The 14,342-nt window shown below is 43.6% G+C and overlaps 1 protein-coding gene across 2 annotated transcripts; it reads right to left on the reverse strand.

The window, feature by feature from the left end:
• Positions 1-1,867: 1,867 nt before the first annotated feature.
• MCL1 (MCL1 apoptosis regulator, BCL2 family member) lies at positions 1,868-6,753 on the reverse strand. Of its 2 annotated transcripts, XM_045896712.3 has the most exons (3): positions 5,977-6,748; positions 5,379-5,626; positions 1,868-4,842 (listed from the first exon to the last, which is right to left on the reverse strand). In XM_045896712.3, exons 1-3 carry the CDS (start codon positions 6,662-6,664, stop codon positions 4,726-4,728), a joined length of 1,053 nt encoding a protein of 350 aa, XP_045752668.1. In that variant the 5' UTR covers positions 6,665-6,748; the 3' UTR covers positions 1,868-4,725. The 2 variants fall into 2 exon arrangements, with proteins under 2 accessions (XP_045752668.1, XP_064444542.1); XM_064588472.1 differs by lacking the exon at positions 5,379-5,626 and having other exon boundaries at positions 5,977-6,753.
• Positions 6,754-14,342: the final 7,589 nt, after the last annotated feature.

Here is a 14,342-nt window from a genome sequence, read left to right on the forward strand (position 1 = left end):
CCCCTGCTTGTGTTCCCTCTCTCGCTGTGTCTGTCAAGTAAATAAAATCTTTTAAGGAAAAAAAAAAAAAAAAAAAAAGGGGCGCCTGGGTGGCTCAGTCGGTTAAGCGACTGCCTTCGGCTCAGGTCATGATCCTGGAGTCCCAGGATCGAGTCCTGCATCGGGCTCCCTGCTCGGCAGGGAGTCTGCTTCTCCCTCTGACCCTCCTCCCTCTCATGCTCTCATTCTTTGGCTCTCAAATAAATAAATAAGATCTTTAAAAAAAAAAAAAAAGATGTATTTAAGTAATCTCTACACCCAACATAGGGCTCAAACTCATGACCCTGAGATCCAAGAATCACATGCTCCTGACTGAACCAGCCAGGCACCCCCCTTTTTTAAAACTAGGCTGCACGTTCAACCTGGGGCTTGAACTCACAACCCTGAGCTTGAGTTGCATGCTCTTATCAACTGAACCAGGTAGGTGCCCCAAAAATAAAGTCTTAAAAAACAAAACAAAAACCCACTGAATCCTCAGAGGTCTGTTCCATCTGCCTGGAGGCAGATTCCCAACCCCCATCTTTCCACATGCCTCACATAACTAAGATAACATTGTAGCAACTCTGAAACTAAAGCTGGTCCAGTTAAATTTTCAAATCTTGAAAATGAGAAGCCTTTGAGCAGTGTAGGAGGGTTCAAGAAGACAAAGTTCTGTAATCTTTGAACAAGTAGGGCCAAAAAGAACTAGGGATAAATTAAGACAGATCATTTTGAACTCCAGGAATTACCGGCCCATGCTCTGAGCATCTGGCTGGAGCCATGCTACACACCAGTTGTGCAAGTTATTTCACTTTTTGTAAAATACACCAGCTGTCACAACTGCTTTAACATTTTCTAAAAAGGAAACAGTATGAAGCAAGAGCTCTAAAGTCGCAAAACAGGAACTGAAAGACAAAGTCTGGTTGTGTCAAATGAAGGGAAGTGTTGATTACTTTGACTCCCTCAGTGACTCATGTTACCTAGTTACCATTTGAGCGAGTTTTTTAAGGTGTTAAACTAAGGAACATGACCACAGAAATGGCTTCACATCACAACCTACCAATGGGAGCAACTGCAATGCACAGAACTCGAGAAGTGCCAAGATTTGGACCCTTGGGTCCTATGCTACCCTCGCTCCAACCCTCTACTTAGGAGCGCACTAGTATGTAACAGCTTTGTAATGATAAAAAGTTGCCCTCTCCTAGTAGTTAGGCTTCAGAAAAAGAGGGGCTTCCAAGCAGAAATGAACTTTTAAATGCACAAAAGCACAGAATCCTGTTTGTACAATTAGCATTTGGTGCTCAGGGCTTGAAACCAATATGCAAACTTCGTATTTGCACATTTCCATGGTGATTCAGCTCCCTTTCAAGGCAGCTGAAAATAAAGACAGGATAGGGTTTCTGAAATTAATGTGCTTATTCTCACCTTTGTTTTTGGGAGAAGGGGAAAAAAGTACCAAGAACCTTATCAAAACTCTTAACTATGGGTGTTAACTCTTCTAGCTCCTTCATCTAAGAAGGTGGAGATGGGGAGATAGAAGAACTGCAGCAATAAACCAGCACACGGTGACTAAAAGGTGAAAAATCAGGACAGGGATTTTGATTGTTAAAATGTACAGGAACTACTCTGAAGTACAGCAGTAATACATTTCAAAACCCAACACCTCTAATTTGAATGAAAAAAGGGTTTATTTGGAAGGGAACCATCCTTTGCTCTAAAGCAAATCAGCTTTAGCAGGCTTTTGCTTGTTAACTCACCTGTATTTATTTGCTCAGCTGACTTCCCTAAAAGGCTTGTCTAAGTGGGGGAAGGAAGACAGTCATCGATTAGAAAACACCCGTACCACACCTTGCATTTGAATAAAAGATTTATTTATTATTTTCTTCTCAGGAAAAACAGGAAGTTAGGGAAACATACTACATTTTACAGCCCACATTAATTTGTAGTTGGTCCTAAGCCTTCCTGGCACAGCTGTCAACAGCATTAGCTGTTTAACCAGAACCAAGGTGTTCACCCCCAATAGCGTGTGCATGGACACTAGAGGATTGCATGTTTTTCCCTGAGAGAAGCATAAGACAAGTTGCTGAGAGCCAGCTTTCCAACGAGCCCCTCCCTTTCCATTTTGGAGGATTTGCTTAAACTATGCAAGCCAGTCAGCCCTTAGACCACGTGCCTCCTCTCCCTAGAAAACCACCCACCCTTCCCTAAAGCACTTGGGCTCCCTAAGCCCTGATAGCCCCCGACACAAAGTTTCAACTAAGATCCTCCTCTACATTTCAGCAGTCACACCTAGTAAATTGGGAAGTGGGTTCCCTAAACTCCTCCAATTTACATCTATGCGCTTATTTCCACAACTGGATAGGGGGAGACAGGCCTTTTAGTCATCTTTACCAGATCTTAAGATTAATTAAAAACTACATAAAGTGCTTTTAGGTCCTTAGAGATAGACAGGACATAAATAAGTGGTTCATGATCAAGAACGATAAATACATAGGTAAAAATAGCTCTAGCTAGATGACCTTATGGCTCGATGCTGGGCAGGCAGGGCAATCCTTCCCTATTACATTCTTAGTCATTTTATTCATGCCTATTTTCATCTGGAGTCCACAGACTAAAGGTCATGTTCTGCGAATGAAGCTTTAAAATGACCCTATGTCTTCTATAGAAGCTTTCTTCAGTTTACCAGCAGTAGCTTTTACATAAGTCTTAGAGGTTTAACAGAGCCCATCTCTTTCTGCAATTTTAAATGAGCATTTTTGAACGCAAAGGAACATAATTTGTTGTCCCTCCTCTGAAAATTCCTAAAGGGACTTTTAAAACTTTCCCCCCAAAGATAGGATCAATCAACAACTGAAAAGGTACCAATCCAAGGAAAAGGGACTCCCACCACATGACTGTTATGGTCATCGCACCCACGGTACTACAACCTCCAATAAAATTCATTAAGGATGAAGGTCTCTGCTGGGGTGAGGGGTGTGTGGGGGGGTTACGTAGGGTTCATAGTGCCAAAAACAAAGGGCTAGTAAGAGTTCAGGGATGGAGGGGTAAGGATGTAAGAACTGAAATAACTATCTGTAGAGGGAGAACAAGTGGCAAATATTTCAAGGAAGGACAGAAAATAAACAGTTAACTAAGTTCGATAAAATGTCAAGTCTGAAATCCAAAGAGATGCCAATGCAAAAATCTGAAACAAAGTGTGGGAATCATTAATAGAAATGAAACATAGGTATTTGTTTTATTGATATACTAGGCTTAGACCTGTGTTTAACAAGCAAGCCTAATAATAGCACCATGGTTAGACTATAAGCCTGCTTTTCCAAGCCATCATTTTACAATTTATTAAGCAAACAAGGGATCAAGTATCTCTCATCCACTGATGTGATCTTTTTATATACATAACTGTTAGTAAGTCCCATTTGGAACAGCTGAAAATCTTTTAGCAAAAGTTTTGAAGATGAGCTCATACTCAATTTAAATTTTACCAGTTAAATTAGGTCAAGTGGAAGGAACTCAAGTGAGTAGCTTACTCATCAATCAGAGCCCATTATTTTGTAAGTTATCAGCCCACATGCGCCCCCTGCCCAAAACTTAAACTCCACCTTGACTCAATTATTGAAAACCCACATGTAAGGCGGTGAAAGGATGAATTCCCATTCCTCAGTTTCTCAATCCCAGGTTTTAAAAAAACAAAAACTAAGGAATACTTACCAACCAGATAGGAAAATTAAAGTCTGCATAGTTATGAATCAGAATTGTTCCATTACAACCAAGTTGTGTACAATTACACCAATTGGTTCTGTATATAATCTAGAAGACCAGAACAATATTTAGAATAGAAAAGCTGTTAAGAAATAGATTCCTAACTACAGAAGTTCAAATGGGTATGCAAAAACTGATGTATTTCGAGACTCTTCATCCCTTTACATTTCAAAGAAATAGACTTTCTGTAAAAATATACACAATTTTTACAGACAAATACATTTACAAGATGTTTTTACCTTAAAAATTGAGGATATTCTCATATTTGCAACTGTAATTATTGAGCCTTAAGTCAAGTATTCTTGGCCATCACTAGGCTAATAAACTAAACCACTCAAACCAAGCCAAAGTAGAACAGGTTTAAAAGTCCTGAGCAATTGGACTTTCTATTCAAGAAGTATACCTGGGAAAGCTAATTAGAGAGAAAAAGCTTCCCTTCACACTCTGTTGTACAGTACTGAGGCTTCTAGTCATAGTTATTACCTGTAGCTTAAATCCATTTTATACAGATCAATGCCATTGTTAGTGCTTCTCTTTTAACACTATAAGAAGTTAATTCAGTGGACATATTTAATGGACTCTATGACTAGCCTGGCTACTGGCCACTCTCCTGTTCTAGACAAGGAAATTAAGTCTCTTCAACCCTACCATCTCCACTAAATCTAAAAGTCCTCCTCCATGGCCTCCCAAAGTTTGCCTGTTGCTGAAACTGAGCTTTGCTTCTTTTAGACAGTGACTCTTCAAGGGGGACTACTTTTCCCATGTATTTATTCCTGTTAGCCATAATCCTCTTGCCACTTGCTGTTCTATGTTGCTAGAGTAGAACTCTTGGAGGTTACAGCCTGGACAGCTCAAAGTCCAACTTCATAAATACATTTGATTTCACAGCAGTCGTATGTGGTTTTGGTGCCTAGGGTTGGTTAAAAGTCAATTATTGCACTTAAAAGGCTATCTTATTAGATATGCCAAACCAGCTCCTACTCCAGCAACACCTGCAAAAGCCAGCAGCACATTTCTGATGCCACCTTCTAGGTCCTCTACATGGAAGAACTCCACAAACCCATCCTAGGAAACAAAAAAGAAAAGCACATTTTCAAGTATGGGTTTCCAATGGCTTAAAAAACACTATTCATAAAGAAAAGATGAATTAAAAAAACTAAAGTTCCACCCCCCTCAAAACATAATAAACCAATTATTATTTACCCAGGTTACAGAAGACACATTATTCAATTAAGGGGGGGCGGTTGCAGCGCAGCTCTCAGAAATATAGTTTACTATCATCCTCAAGTGATTATTTTTCCATAATTTGAATCCACTGAAAAGTATCCAGCTGAATTACAATACCAAAAGCAAAAGACTCAACAACCGTGAACAGCCTACAGAAAACCGGATTTTTGATGCAACAATTCAAGACAGTCCTACCACACTATCTCTGTGAACCCACTACTTAAATCAACGTTAGGCAAACAGAGATCCTAAGTTGGAGCCTAAAACCTGAGTTGTGCATCATAAAAAGCTTTAGATAGTCCTAGACTTTCTCTATAAAATCCTTCATCCCATTTCCACTCCAAGACCCCTCTTCAACCTTAAAAGAAACTTACCCAGCCTCTTTGTTTGACTAGCCAGTCTCGTTTTGTCCTTACGAGAACATCTGTGATGCTTTCTGCTAATGGTTCGATGCAGCTTTCTTGGTTTATACTCTTCAAGTGTTTGGCCACAAAGGCACCAAAAGAAATAAGAGTCACAATCCTGCCCCAGTTTGTTACTCCGTCACTGAAAACATGGACCATCACTCGAGACAAAGATTTGACATCGTCTTCGTTTTTGATGTCCAGTTTCCGAAGCATGCCTGAGAGGAAGAAAAGCATGCAGGTTCTCACGGCCTCCTTTGTCTAAACCAGGGCATGATTTGTCTGCCCACCCACGGCGAGGGATATCGCTATTTGGGGTCTATAGAACTCAGGCCGACCCCAGTTGAAAACTGACATCCCACCCTTTCCGGGCTTTGAACAGAGCTGCCATTTCCAAAAGAATTAGGATGGGCGGAAACAATGACTCACGGCCAGAAAATTCTGGTTTCAGAAATAGACTGCCGAGTCGTTTCAACAGACTTGTTTTCGGTTTCCACCCATCTTTGGCGGGTGAGTCCTGGGACAGGTGAAACAAGGCAGCGCAGCCTCCGCAACGTAACCCCCTTACCTTGGAAGGCCGTCTCGTGGTTGCGCTGGACCCCGTCCCCGACCCGTCGGAGGGTCTCTAACGCCTTCCGGCTGGCCGCCCCAGACCCGCCCAGTGGTTTCGCGTCCTTGGCGCCTGTTGCCTGCTCCCGAAGGTACCGAGAGATAATCTCCAGCGACTGCCGGTACAACTCGTCTTCCTCCTCCTCTGCTGGGGGTGGCGTCGAGGGCAGTGAGCCGTCCCTGCAAGGGCCACTGCTGGCCTCCCCGACCAACTCCAGCAAAGGCAGGACAGCCGGCCGCTTCCCCAGAGGTTCCGGCTCGTACCCGTCCAGCTCCTCTTCGGGCGACATGATGGCGTCGGCGGCTGGGCCTTCCATCTCTTCAGGCGGCGACGCGCGGCGGGTCGGCTCGAAGAACAGCAGCCTCGGGGGGGTCGCGGTGACGTCGGGGCCCTCGGCGCCAATGGGCGAGGGCCGCGCGACCCTCCGGGCGTCCGGCGCAATAGTGGCCGGGGCACTCGCTCCGGCGCTTCCGCCAATCACCGCACCGGCTTCCCCTCCCCCTAACTCCCGCCGGGCCGTGGCCTCCTTCCCCGAAGCCAAAAGCCGCCCTCCCGAAGAGGAGGCCCCGCCGCTGCTGGCCCCTAACCCGGCCCCCCCACAATAGAGGTTGAGTCCAATTACTGCGTTTCTTTTGAGGCCAAACATCGCAAGCTGCCGCCGCCGCCTCCGGGGTGAGAAAAATGGGGGAGGCCCTGATCCCTCAGTGGAAGGAAGCGGAAGTAGGACTGTGAGAGGAGCTTCTATATCATGGTTTTAGGGCCAGTCCTATGGTGGCGTCAGCAAGTTAAAAAAAAAAGGGTAGTCCCATAAAAGGGGAAAGGGGCGGAAGCTTCCTGAGAGTTGCGCACGGCACCTCACCGGCCGGTAGGGGTAGGGGCGGGGCTTAAGGGCTGGGCGGGGTCTTCCGGCGCTCGAGGGCAGCGAGGCCGGTTACGTAAGCGTGGCTCGGGCGCTTGGGCTGGTGGGGTCCGGTTCTTCCCAGGAGCCGAAGTGGGCTTGCCGGTGGGTTTCTCGCTGCTTCCCAGAGTCCTGGTTTCGAGCCCCCGCTGTTGTTTCTGTGGCAAAGGCTTTTTTTTTCTGTACCAAAGTCTTAACCCATTGAATCACTCAGAGACTGAGGAAAGGGGCTGGGCAGTTCTGGCGTGGCTGGGGAACAACGGTCTAGATAATACGGGTACTTAAGAGGGCACTGTTGGGGACCTGCAGTTATTTTGCACAACCTTTGCTCTCAGTCCAGCAATGTTTGGAAATGGGGACGCTCCAAGAACTGCCCTATGGATCATTTATATGTAAGCTGAGTAAATGAAATTGTTCTGCCCCTGGTAAGTTTTATTCGTGCCTCCCCACTTAACTTTCTCTCGTGCCCCATCTCTACTCCACAGTCTCTGGTTATTTACGTGTAAGCCTTACCCTATTAGCACCTTTTCTGAGACTCCTGACACCTTTTATTTATTTTTAAGATTATTTATTTATTTATTTGACAGAGAGAGAGACACAGCGAGAGAGGGAACACAAGCAGGGGGAGTGGGAGAGGGAGAAGCAGGCTTCCCGCTGAGCAGGAAGCCCGATGTGGGGCTCGATCCCAGGACCCTGGGATCATGACCTGAGCCGAAGGCAGAGCCTAATGACTGAGCCACCCAGGAGCCCCTGATACCTTTTATTTTTTTACTGAGTATGAGGCACTTTTGATTCTAGTGGTAAAACCTCTTGAGGACAGGGATCCTGCTATATGCCATATATGCGAGTTAACGTTAATGGAAACAACCCCCCCTTTTTGTTTTGTTAAAAAGATCTGTAGAAATAATAATAGCTAAAATTCAGGAGCCAGGTGTTTGAGGGACATAAGCTGGAAAGGTGAGCAAGGTTCCTGTTCCCCAAAATATCACAGTTTAATAAGGAGATATGGCACCCATATTACATAATTATGTGGCAGACCTAGAACCATGGGGATTTATAATATGTGGGAGAGAGGATGGAGAGAAATATCCTGTGGTTGTAATGAATAAGAAATGGTTTTTCTAAACTGGTGCAGCCACTCTGGAGAACAGTATGGAGGTTCCTCAAAAAACTAAAAATAGAACTACCCTATGATCCAGCAATTGCACTATTAGGCATTTACCTAAAAATACAGATTCAGAGGGGTATATGCACACTGATGTTTATAGCAGCATTACCCACAATAGCCAAACTATGGAAAGAGCCCAAATGTCCATCGATTAATGGATGGATAAAGAAGATGTGGTATATATATATACACAATGGAATATTACTCAGCCAGCAAAAAAAAAATATGAAATCTTGCCATTTGCAACAACGTGGATGGAGCTAGAATGTATTATACTAAGTGAAATAAGTCAATCAGAGAAAGACAAATGCCATATGATTTCACTTATATGTGGAATTTAAGAAACAAAACAGATGAACATATGGGAAGGGGGGGAAGGAGAGAGGAAACAAACCATAAGAGACTCTTTTTTTTTTTTTTTAAGATTTTATTTATTTGACAGAGAGACACAGCGAGAGAGGGAACACAAGCAGGGGGAGTGGGAGAGGGAGAAGTAGGCTCCCCACGGAGCAAGGAGCCCGATGAGGGGCTCGATCCCAGGACCCTGGGATCATGACCTGAGCTGAAGGCAGACGCTTAACGACTGAGCCACCCAGGCGCCCCACCATAAGAGACTCTTAATGATAGAGAACAAACTGAGGGTTGATGGAGGGTGGGGGATGGGCTAGATGGGTGATGGGCATTAAAGAGGGCACTTGTGATGAGCACTGGGTGTTGTATGTAAGTGATGAATCACTGAATTCTCCTGAAACCAATATTGCAGTGTATGTTAACTAAAATTTAAATAAAAGAATGGTTTCTCCAATTTAAGAAACTTCTAATCTTGCACAGTACTAACCACGTGAGATGCAATACGTGCTCTGTAGGAGGCATCAACAATTTATTTTTGGAGTTGAGAGGTTGAAAAATCACTTTGGGCTAGGAGAGCTATATGACCTTGTGGAAGAAGTAGCTTTTTTAGTGGGCTTTCTAGAATGCAATTTTATCAGATAGACAAGGGGAGAGAGATTGAGGAAACAGCAAGTGCAAACGCTTTTTCTTTTTAAAGGCTGAAAAAGGAAATGCATTGCTGGTTTCATTTTAAGTTTATAGCTAGAAATCTCAAGTGCTCAGCATTCCTATTGCATTTCTTCAGTTCACTCCCTTATGTCCAAGATGACTATTGCACACCTTCTCTTCTGTCCCTAAACCTCCAGTATTTCCTCTTGCCCTCCTCATTCTCAGCTGTTTAACTTAATTCACTGAGAAAATGGAAGCAGTCGAAGAGAAAAACTTCATTTCTCACCACCGAGTCCACTAATTAACTCCTTCCACCATTCGGCCTGCTTTTTGTGTGACTAAAATAAATGAACCTTTCCTGCTATCTCAGATCAGCTTCTTCCCTTGTGCATTGGATCCCACCTCTTTGCCTCAAGTACTTGCAGTTATCCCTTTATGTTTTTGTTTTTTTTTTTTTAAGATTTTATTTTTAGAGAGAGAGTATGCACGTGTGTGAGCGGAGCAGAGGGAGAGGGGGAAGGAGAGGGAATCTGAAGCAGAGTCCACGCTGAGCATCGAGCTCGATGCAGGGCTTGATCTCACTATCTTGAGATCATGACCTAAGCCAAAATCAAGAGTCAGACACCTAAGAGACTGAGCCACCCAGGTGCCCCTATCCCTTTACATTCTTCTATCAATTTCTCTCTGTTGAATCATTCCTGCCAACATACAAACCTGATGTTCTCTCTCACATCCTCAAAAAGCCTTCCCTAGAACCCAAATTCTTTGATTCTCTCCTTTATAGCAAACATCTTCAACCTCCTTACCAGCTTTCTTTCTTGAACCCACCCCATTCAAGCCTACATGCTCACCATTCCACTAAAACTGTTCTTGTCATGTCATCAGTGACTCTCATGGGCAAACTCTAGGGGTCAGTTTGCAGTCCTCATTTTACTTGACCTTTCACAGTATTTGATGTGGTTGACCATTCCCTTCTTGAAACACTTTATTTATGTGCTTTTAGGGCACCGCACTCTCCTGGTTTTCCTTTTTCCACCCTGGCTACTCTTCAGTTTTATTCATCTCTTCCACTGGCTGTCCACTTAATGGGGACATTTACTGTGTTTCCCTCTGTAACCCTAGCCATGCCTAGACACTCCATTGTTGAATGGATGAATCTGAATGTTCACTAATATGGGATATATAATGGCTAGAAAAGTGGGATGGGGTGATACTATTGAGGGCTTTGAGAGTCAAAGAGCTTTGAACTTTTCTAGGCAGTTGGGATCCACGGAGCACTAGAGTACTGTGATGTAGGCTGTGATTTAGGTTCAATATTCTAATTATGGGTTTTAGAATGGATTGAGGGAAAAGGGTTTGGAAGCAAATAAATTAGGAGGTACTACAATATGATAGGCAAGAATTATAGGTGAACTGTGCTTAGGTGATGGTAGTGGAAATGAAAAGGATGACATGGAGAGACACTGTGGAGGCAGAGTCTATAGTGCTTGATGACTAAGAGGATGACAGAACAGTGTGTGACATTATCATAATGTAGGCATCCATATTACACAAGATTAACAGGTAGACCCCCTTACAGACTCCTGTGGACTGCCCTAGCGAACCACTAATCTCACCAGTAGGGGGAAGGGTCTGTACGGCTTAGAGGCAAGGAGTCAGCCTATCTCCAGGATATCTGGGAGGTCCTGTCAGGGAATTTTGAGTTCACTTAGGACTTCTGATCCCTAGTATTGTTCAGAGTCAGAAGTAACCTCTGGATTTATGTACACACCCTATCAAGAATGGTTCTTGTTCTTAGGATAACTGCTTTGGCCACAGTCCTGACCCTCAGTAGAAAAGCATTGTTGACATCCTGACTGTGCCAATCTTTTTTTGTAGGCGTATATTAAATCCTTTGAAACTTCCCCAAACTGTGAGCACGTTTCCTCCTCAAAATGTGCCTTTGTTTCAGAGAATTCATTTACATCATTTCTTTTAAAATAGAAAAAAAAAAAAAGGTCCCAGTGTAGGAACTAAGATGTGTTCTTTTTTTGTTGTTTGTTTGAGAGAGTGCGAGTTCGGGTGGGGGGCAGAGGGAGAGAGAATCTTAATAAATAAAATCTTTAAACAAAATGAGGTGCCTGGGTGGCTCAGTCAGTTGAGCTTGGACTCTTGATTTCAGTTCTGTCTTGATCTCACGGTTGTGGGGTCGAGCCTCATGTCGAGGCCCACATCGGGCTCCATACTCGGCACAGAGTCTACTTAGGACTGTCTTTCCTCTCCCTCTGCCCCTCCCCTCCCCCTGCTGTATCTCTAAATAAATAAAAATCTTTAAGGATTTACTTAGAGAGTGGGGGGAGGGGCAGAGGGAGAGAGAGAGAGAGTGAGATCTCCAGCTGAGTCCCTGCCAAGTGCAGGGCTCGACCCCAGGACCCTGAGATCATGACAGAACTGAAATCAAGAGCCCCACACTCAACTGAGCCACCCAGGTGCCCCGAGAACTAAGATGTATTCTAATAGACTTGTTCTCCATCTTTTGGGGCCTGAAATTGGGTATACTTAATATTTCATGTTGCCTTTCCTCTTCTGTAATGAAAAAAACTCTTGCTCTCATCCTTATTACCTCCCTTAATTATTCATCCCTCTTTTTTTTTTTTAAAGATTTTATTTATAATTTTACAGAGAGAGAGAGACAGCAAGAAAGGGAACACAAGCAGGGGGAGTGGGAGAGGGAGAAGCAGGCTTCCCGCTGAGCATGGAGCCCGATGTGGGGCTCGATCCCAGGACCCTGGGATCATGACCTGAGCCGAAGGCAGAGCCTAATGACTGAGCCACCCAGGTGCCCCTAATTATTCATCTCTCTTATTCCTCAGCCTGGGAAAGCAGTATTTTTGTTTTTGTTTTTGCTTTTAAAGATTTTATTTTATTTGAGAAAGTGAGAGAGAGAGTGAGAGAGAGAGAGATAGAGCGCATGAGCTGGGGGGAGGGGCACAGGGAGAGGGAGAAGCAGGCTCCCTGATGAGCAGGGAGCCCAATGTGGGCGGGGCTTGATCCCAGGACGCTCCAATCATGACCTGAGCTGAAGGTAGATGCTTAACTGACTGAGCCCCCCAGGCACCGTCCCCCTTTTTTTTAGCCCTATATATAACTTGAATTTTGGGAGGATCTCAACTCTGCTGATAGAAATTTCCAGAATTACTGGAGCACCTGTTCTCTTCCACTAAAGTGAGGCTAATCTTTTGCCTTTCTAAGTCCTCTTTATGCCATACTATTTCTTTTTTTATACATGTCAAATTTTTATTTACCTCAATAATGAAGAAATTAACACAATGGCAAAACTGATTTCATGAAGATACGAGATTTATATTATTAGAGAAAGAACTGCTGCAGGATGCTAAATTAGGTACAAAAGCAGTTAATGTCCTATAGGGCAATAAACTATAACTTTTGGGGTTATCTTTTTTTTAAGATTTATTTATTTATTTTTAGAGAGAGCACAAGCGTGAGGGGCAGAGGGAGAGGAAAGAGAATCTCAAGCAGACTCCGAGGTGAGCATGAAGCCTGCTTCAGGGCTCAATCCCAGGACCCTGAGATCATGACCTGAGCCGAAACCAAGTCAGACACCCAACCAACTGTGCCACCCAGGCACCCCTGCGGTTATCTCCTTTAGTAGACGAGAAGAAAATCACTGCATATTACCATCTAATTTTTGAAGGTTGTAAAACTTTCAAACAAAATTATATTCCCCAAGATAAGTTGGTGACCCTCAGGTGGATTTACCTGAAAATGCTCTAGCATGATATTAAAAGATCACTTATGGGCGCCTGGGTGGCTCAGTTGGTTAAGCGACTGCTTTCGGCTCAGGTCATGATCCTGGAGTCCCGGGATCGAGTCCCGCATCGGGCTCCCTGCTCGGCAGGGAGTCTGCTTCTCCCTCTGACCCTCCTCCCTCTCATGCTCTCTGTCTCTCATTCTCTCTGTCTCAAATAAATAAATTAAATCTTTAAAAAAAAAAAAAAGATCACTTAGTCATTTTTTTGGCCTTATTTCTAAGGTGTGCATAATTTTTCCCAAACAGTCCCCCCGCTCCGTGACCATATTCTCTAATGGTTATTCTTGCTTATACACTAAAATGGTTAATCTCCTGGTTTTTGTCAAAATCACTAATTGAACTTGTTGCTTAGGTGGCCATTTTCTATACTCCGTACCGCACATCATACTCTTTCACACCACGCCTTCAGCATCAGTATTGTCCAGCCCTCCCAGCACAACACCATAATTGTCATCTTTGCCTACAGGATTACAATTTCAGACCCCAGTCCCCACAGGTTAAACTAACATATAACTAGGGTTCAGTAGCCTCTCAGAAAGTGTGACAAACATTGCTAGTTGCCTTATCCAGTATTCATTCTTCTTCCTTTCTGACAGAACCCCAAGTTGGCATGGTGGTTCCATTATGATTAGAAACTCCTATTTCTTCTTCTTCTTCTTCTTTTTTTTTTTTAAAGATTTTATTTATTTATTTGTCAGAGAGAGAGAGAGAGAACACGTAGGGGGAGAGGCAGCAGGAGAGGGAGAAGCAGACTCCCAGCTAAGCAGGGAGCCCGATGTGGGGCTCGATCCCAGGACCCTGGGATCATGACCTGAGCCAAAGGCAGTTGCTTAACCAACTGAGCCACCCAGGCACCCAGAAACTCCTATTTCTTCTAATATGTTGTTTTGGTATCCTCATGTGTGCTTTTTTATTTCATGGTCCAAGATGGCTAGTTTCACCCATGTTACCTGCATTCCAACTAGCAGGAAGGAGAAAAGAGCAGGCAAAGGGTATCTAGTTTCCTTTAATGACACTTCCCATAAGTTGCATACTATTTTTGTTATTATCATGTTAGCCAGAAATTAGTCACATGATCTCTTACCTGCAAGGGAGGTTATGAAGTATAGTTTGTTCTGAGTGTCTATGTGCCCAGCTAAAAATTGGGGATTCTGTTATTATAGAAGAAAGGAAGCACAACCAGCAGATTCTACCACTATGTGCAAAACTATGTGGAGAAAATTAGAAAACTCTACTGAAATACATTTTAAAAACCCAAATAGAGACATAAACCATGTTCACATGTAGATGGACTCATAATTGTAAAAATCAGTTCTCCTTCAAACTGATACACATATTGAATGCAGTTCCAAATAAGGAGCTGGGTAAGTTGATTCTGAAACTTATAGGGAAGACCAAAGGGCCAAGATTAGCCAAGACACTCTTGAAAGAAAAAGGAAACAAAACAA

Source organism: Mirounga angustirostris, unplaced genomic scaffold (genome assembly GCF_029215605.1).
Source record: "Mirounga angustirostris isolate CCGP_5_RB_7025 unplaced genomic scaffold, mMirAng1.0.hap1 SCAF_4, whole genome shotgun sequence".
Classification (NCBI taxonomy): Eukaryota; Metazoa; Chordata; class Mammalia; order Carnivora; family Phocidae; genus Mirounga; species Mirounga angustirostris.

What these genes read in the sequence shown, in the direction of transcription:
- MCL1 (XM_045896712.3), bottom strand. Translation starts at nt 6,664, where the DNA reads ATGTTTGGCCTCAAAAGAAACGCAGTAATTGGACTCAACCTCTATTGT. An exon ending in CCACGAGACGGCCTTCCAAG is followed by an intron (nt 5,627 to 5,976) that starts GTAAGGGGGTTA and finishes TCTTCCTCTCAG; the next exon opens with GCATGCTTCGGAAACTGGAC. An exon ending in TAGTCAAACAAAGAGGCTGG is followed by an intron (nt 4,843 to 5,378) that starts GTAAGTTTCTTT and finishes TTTGTTTCCTAG; the next exon opens with GATGGGTTTGTGGAGTTCTT.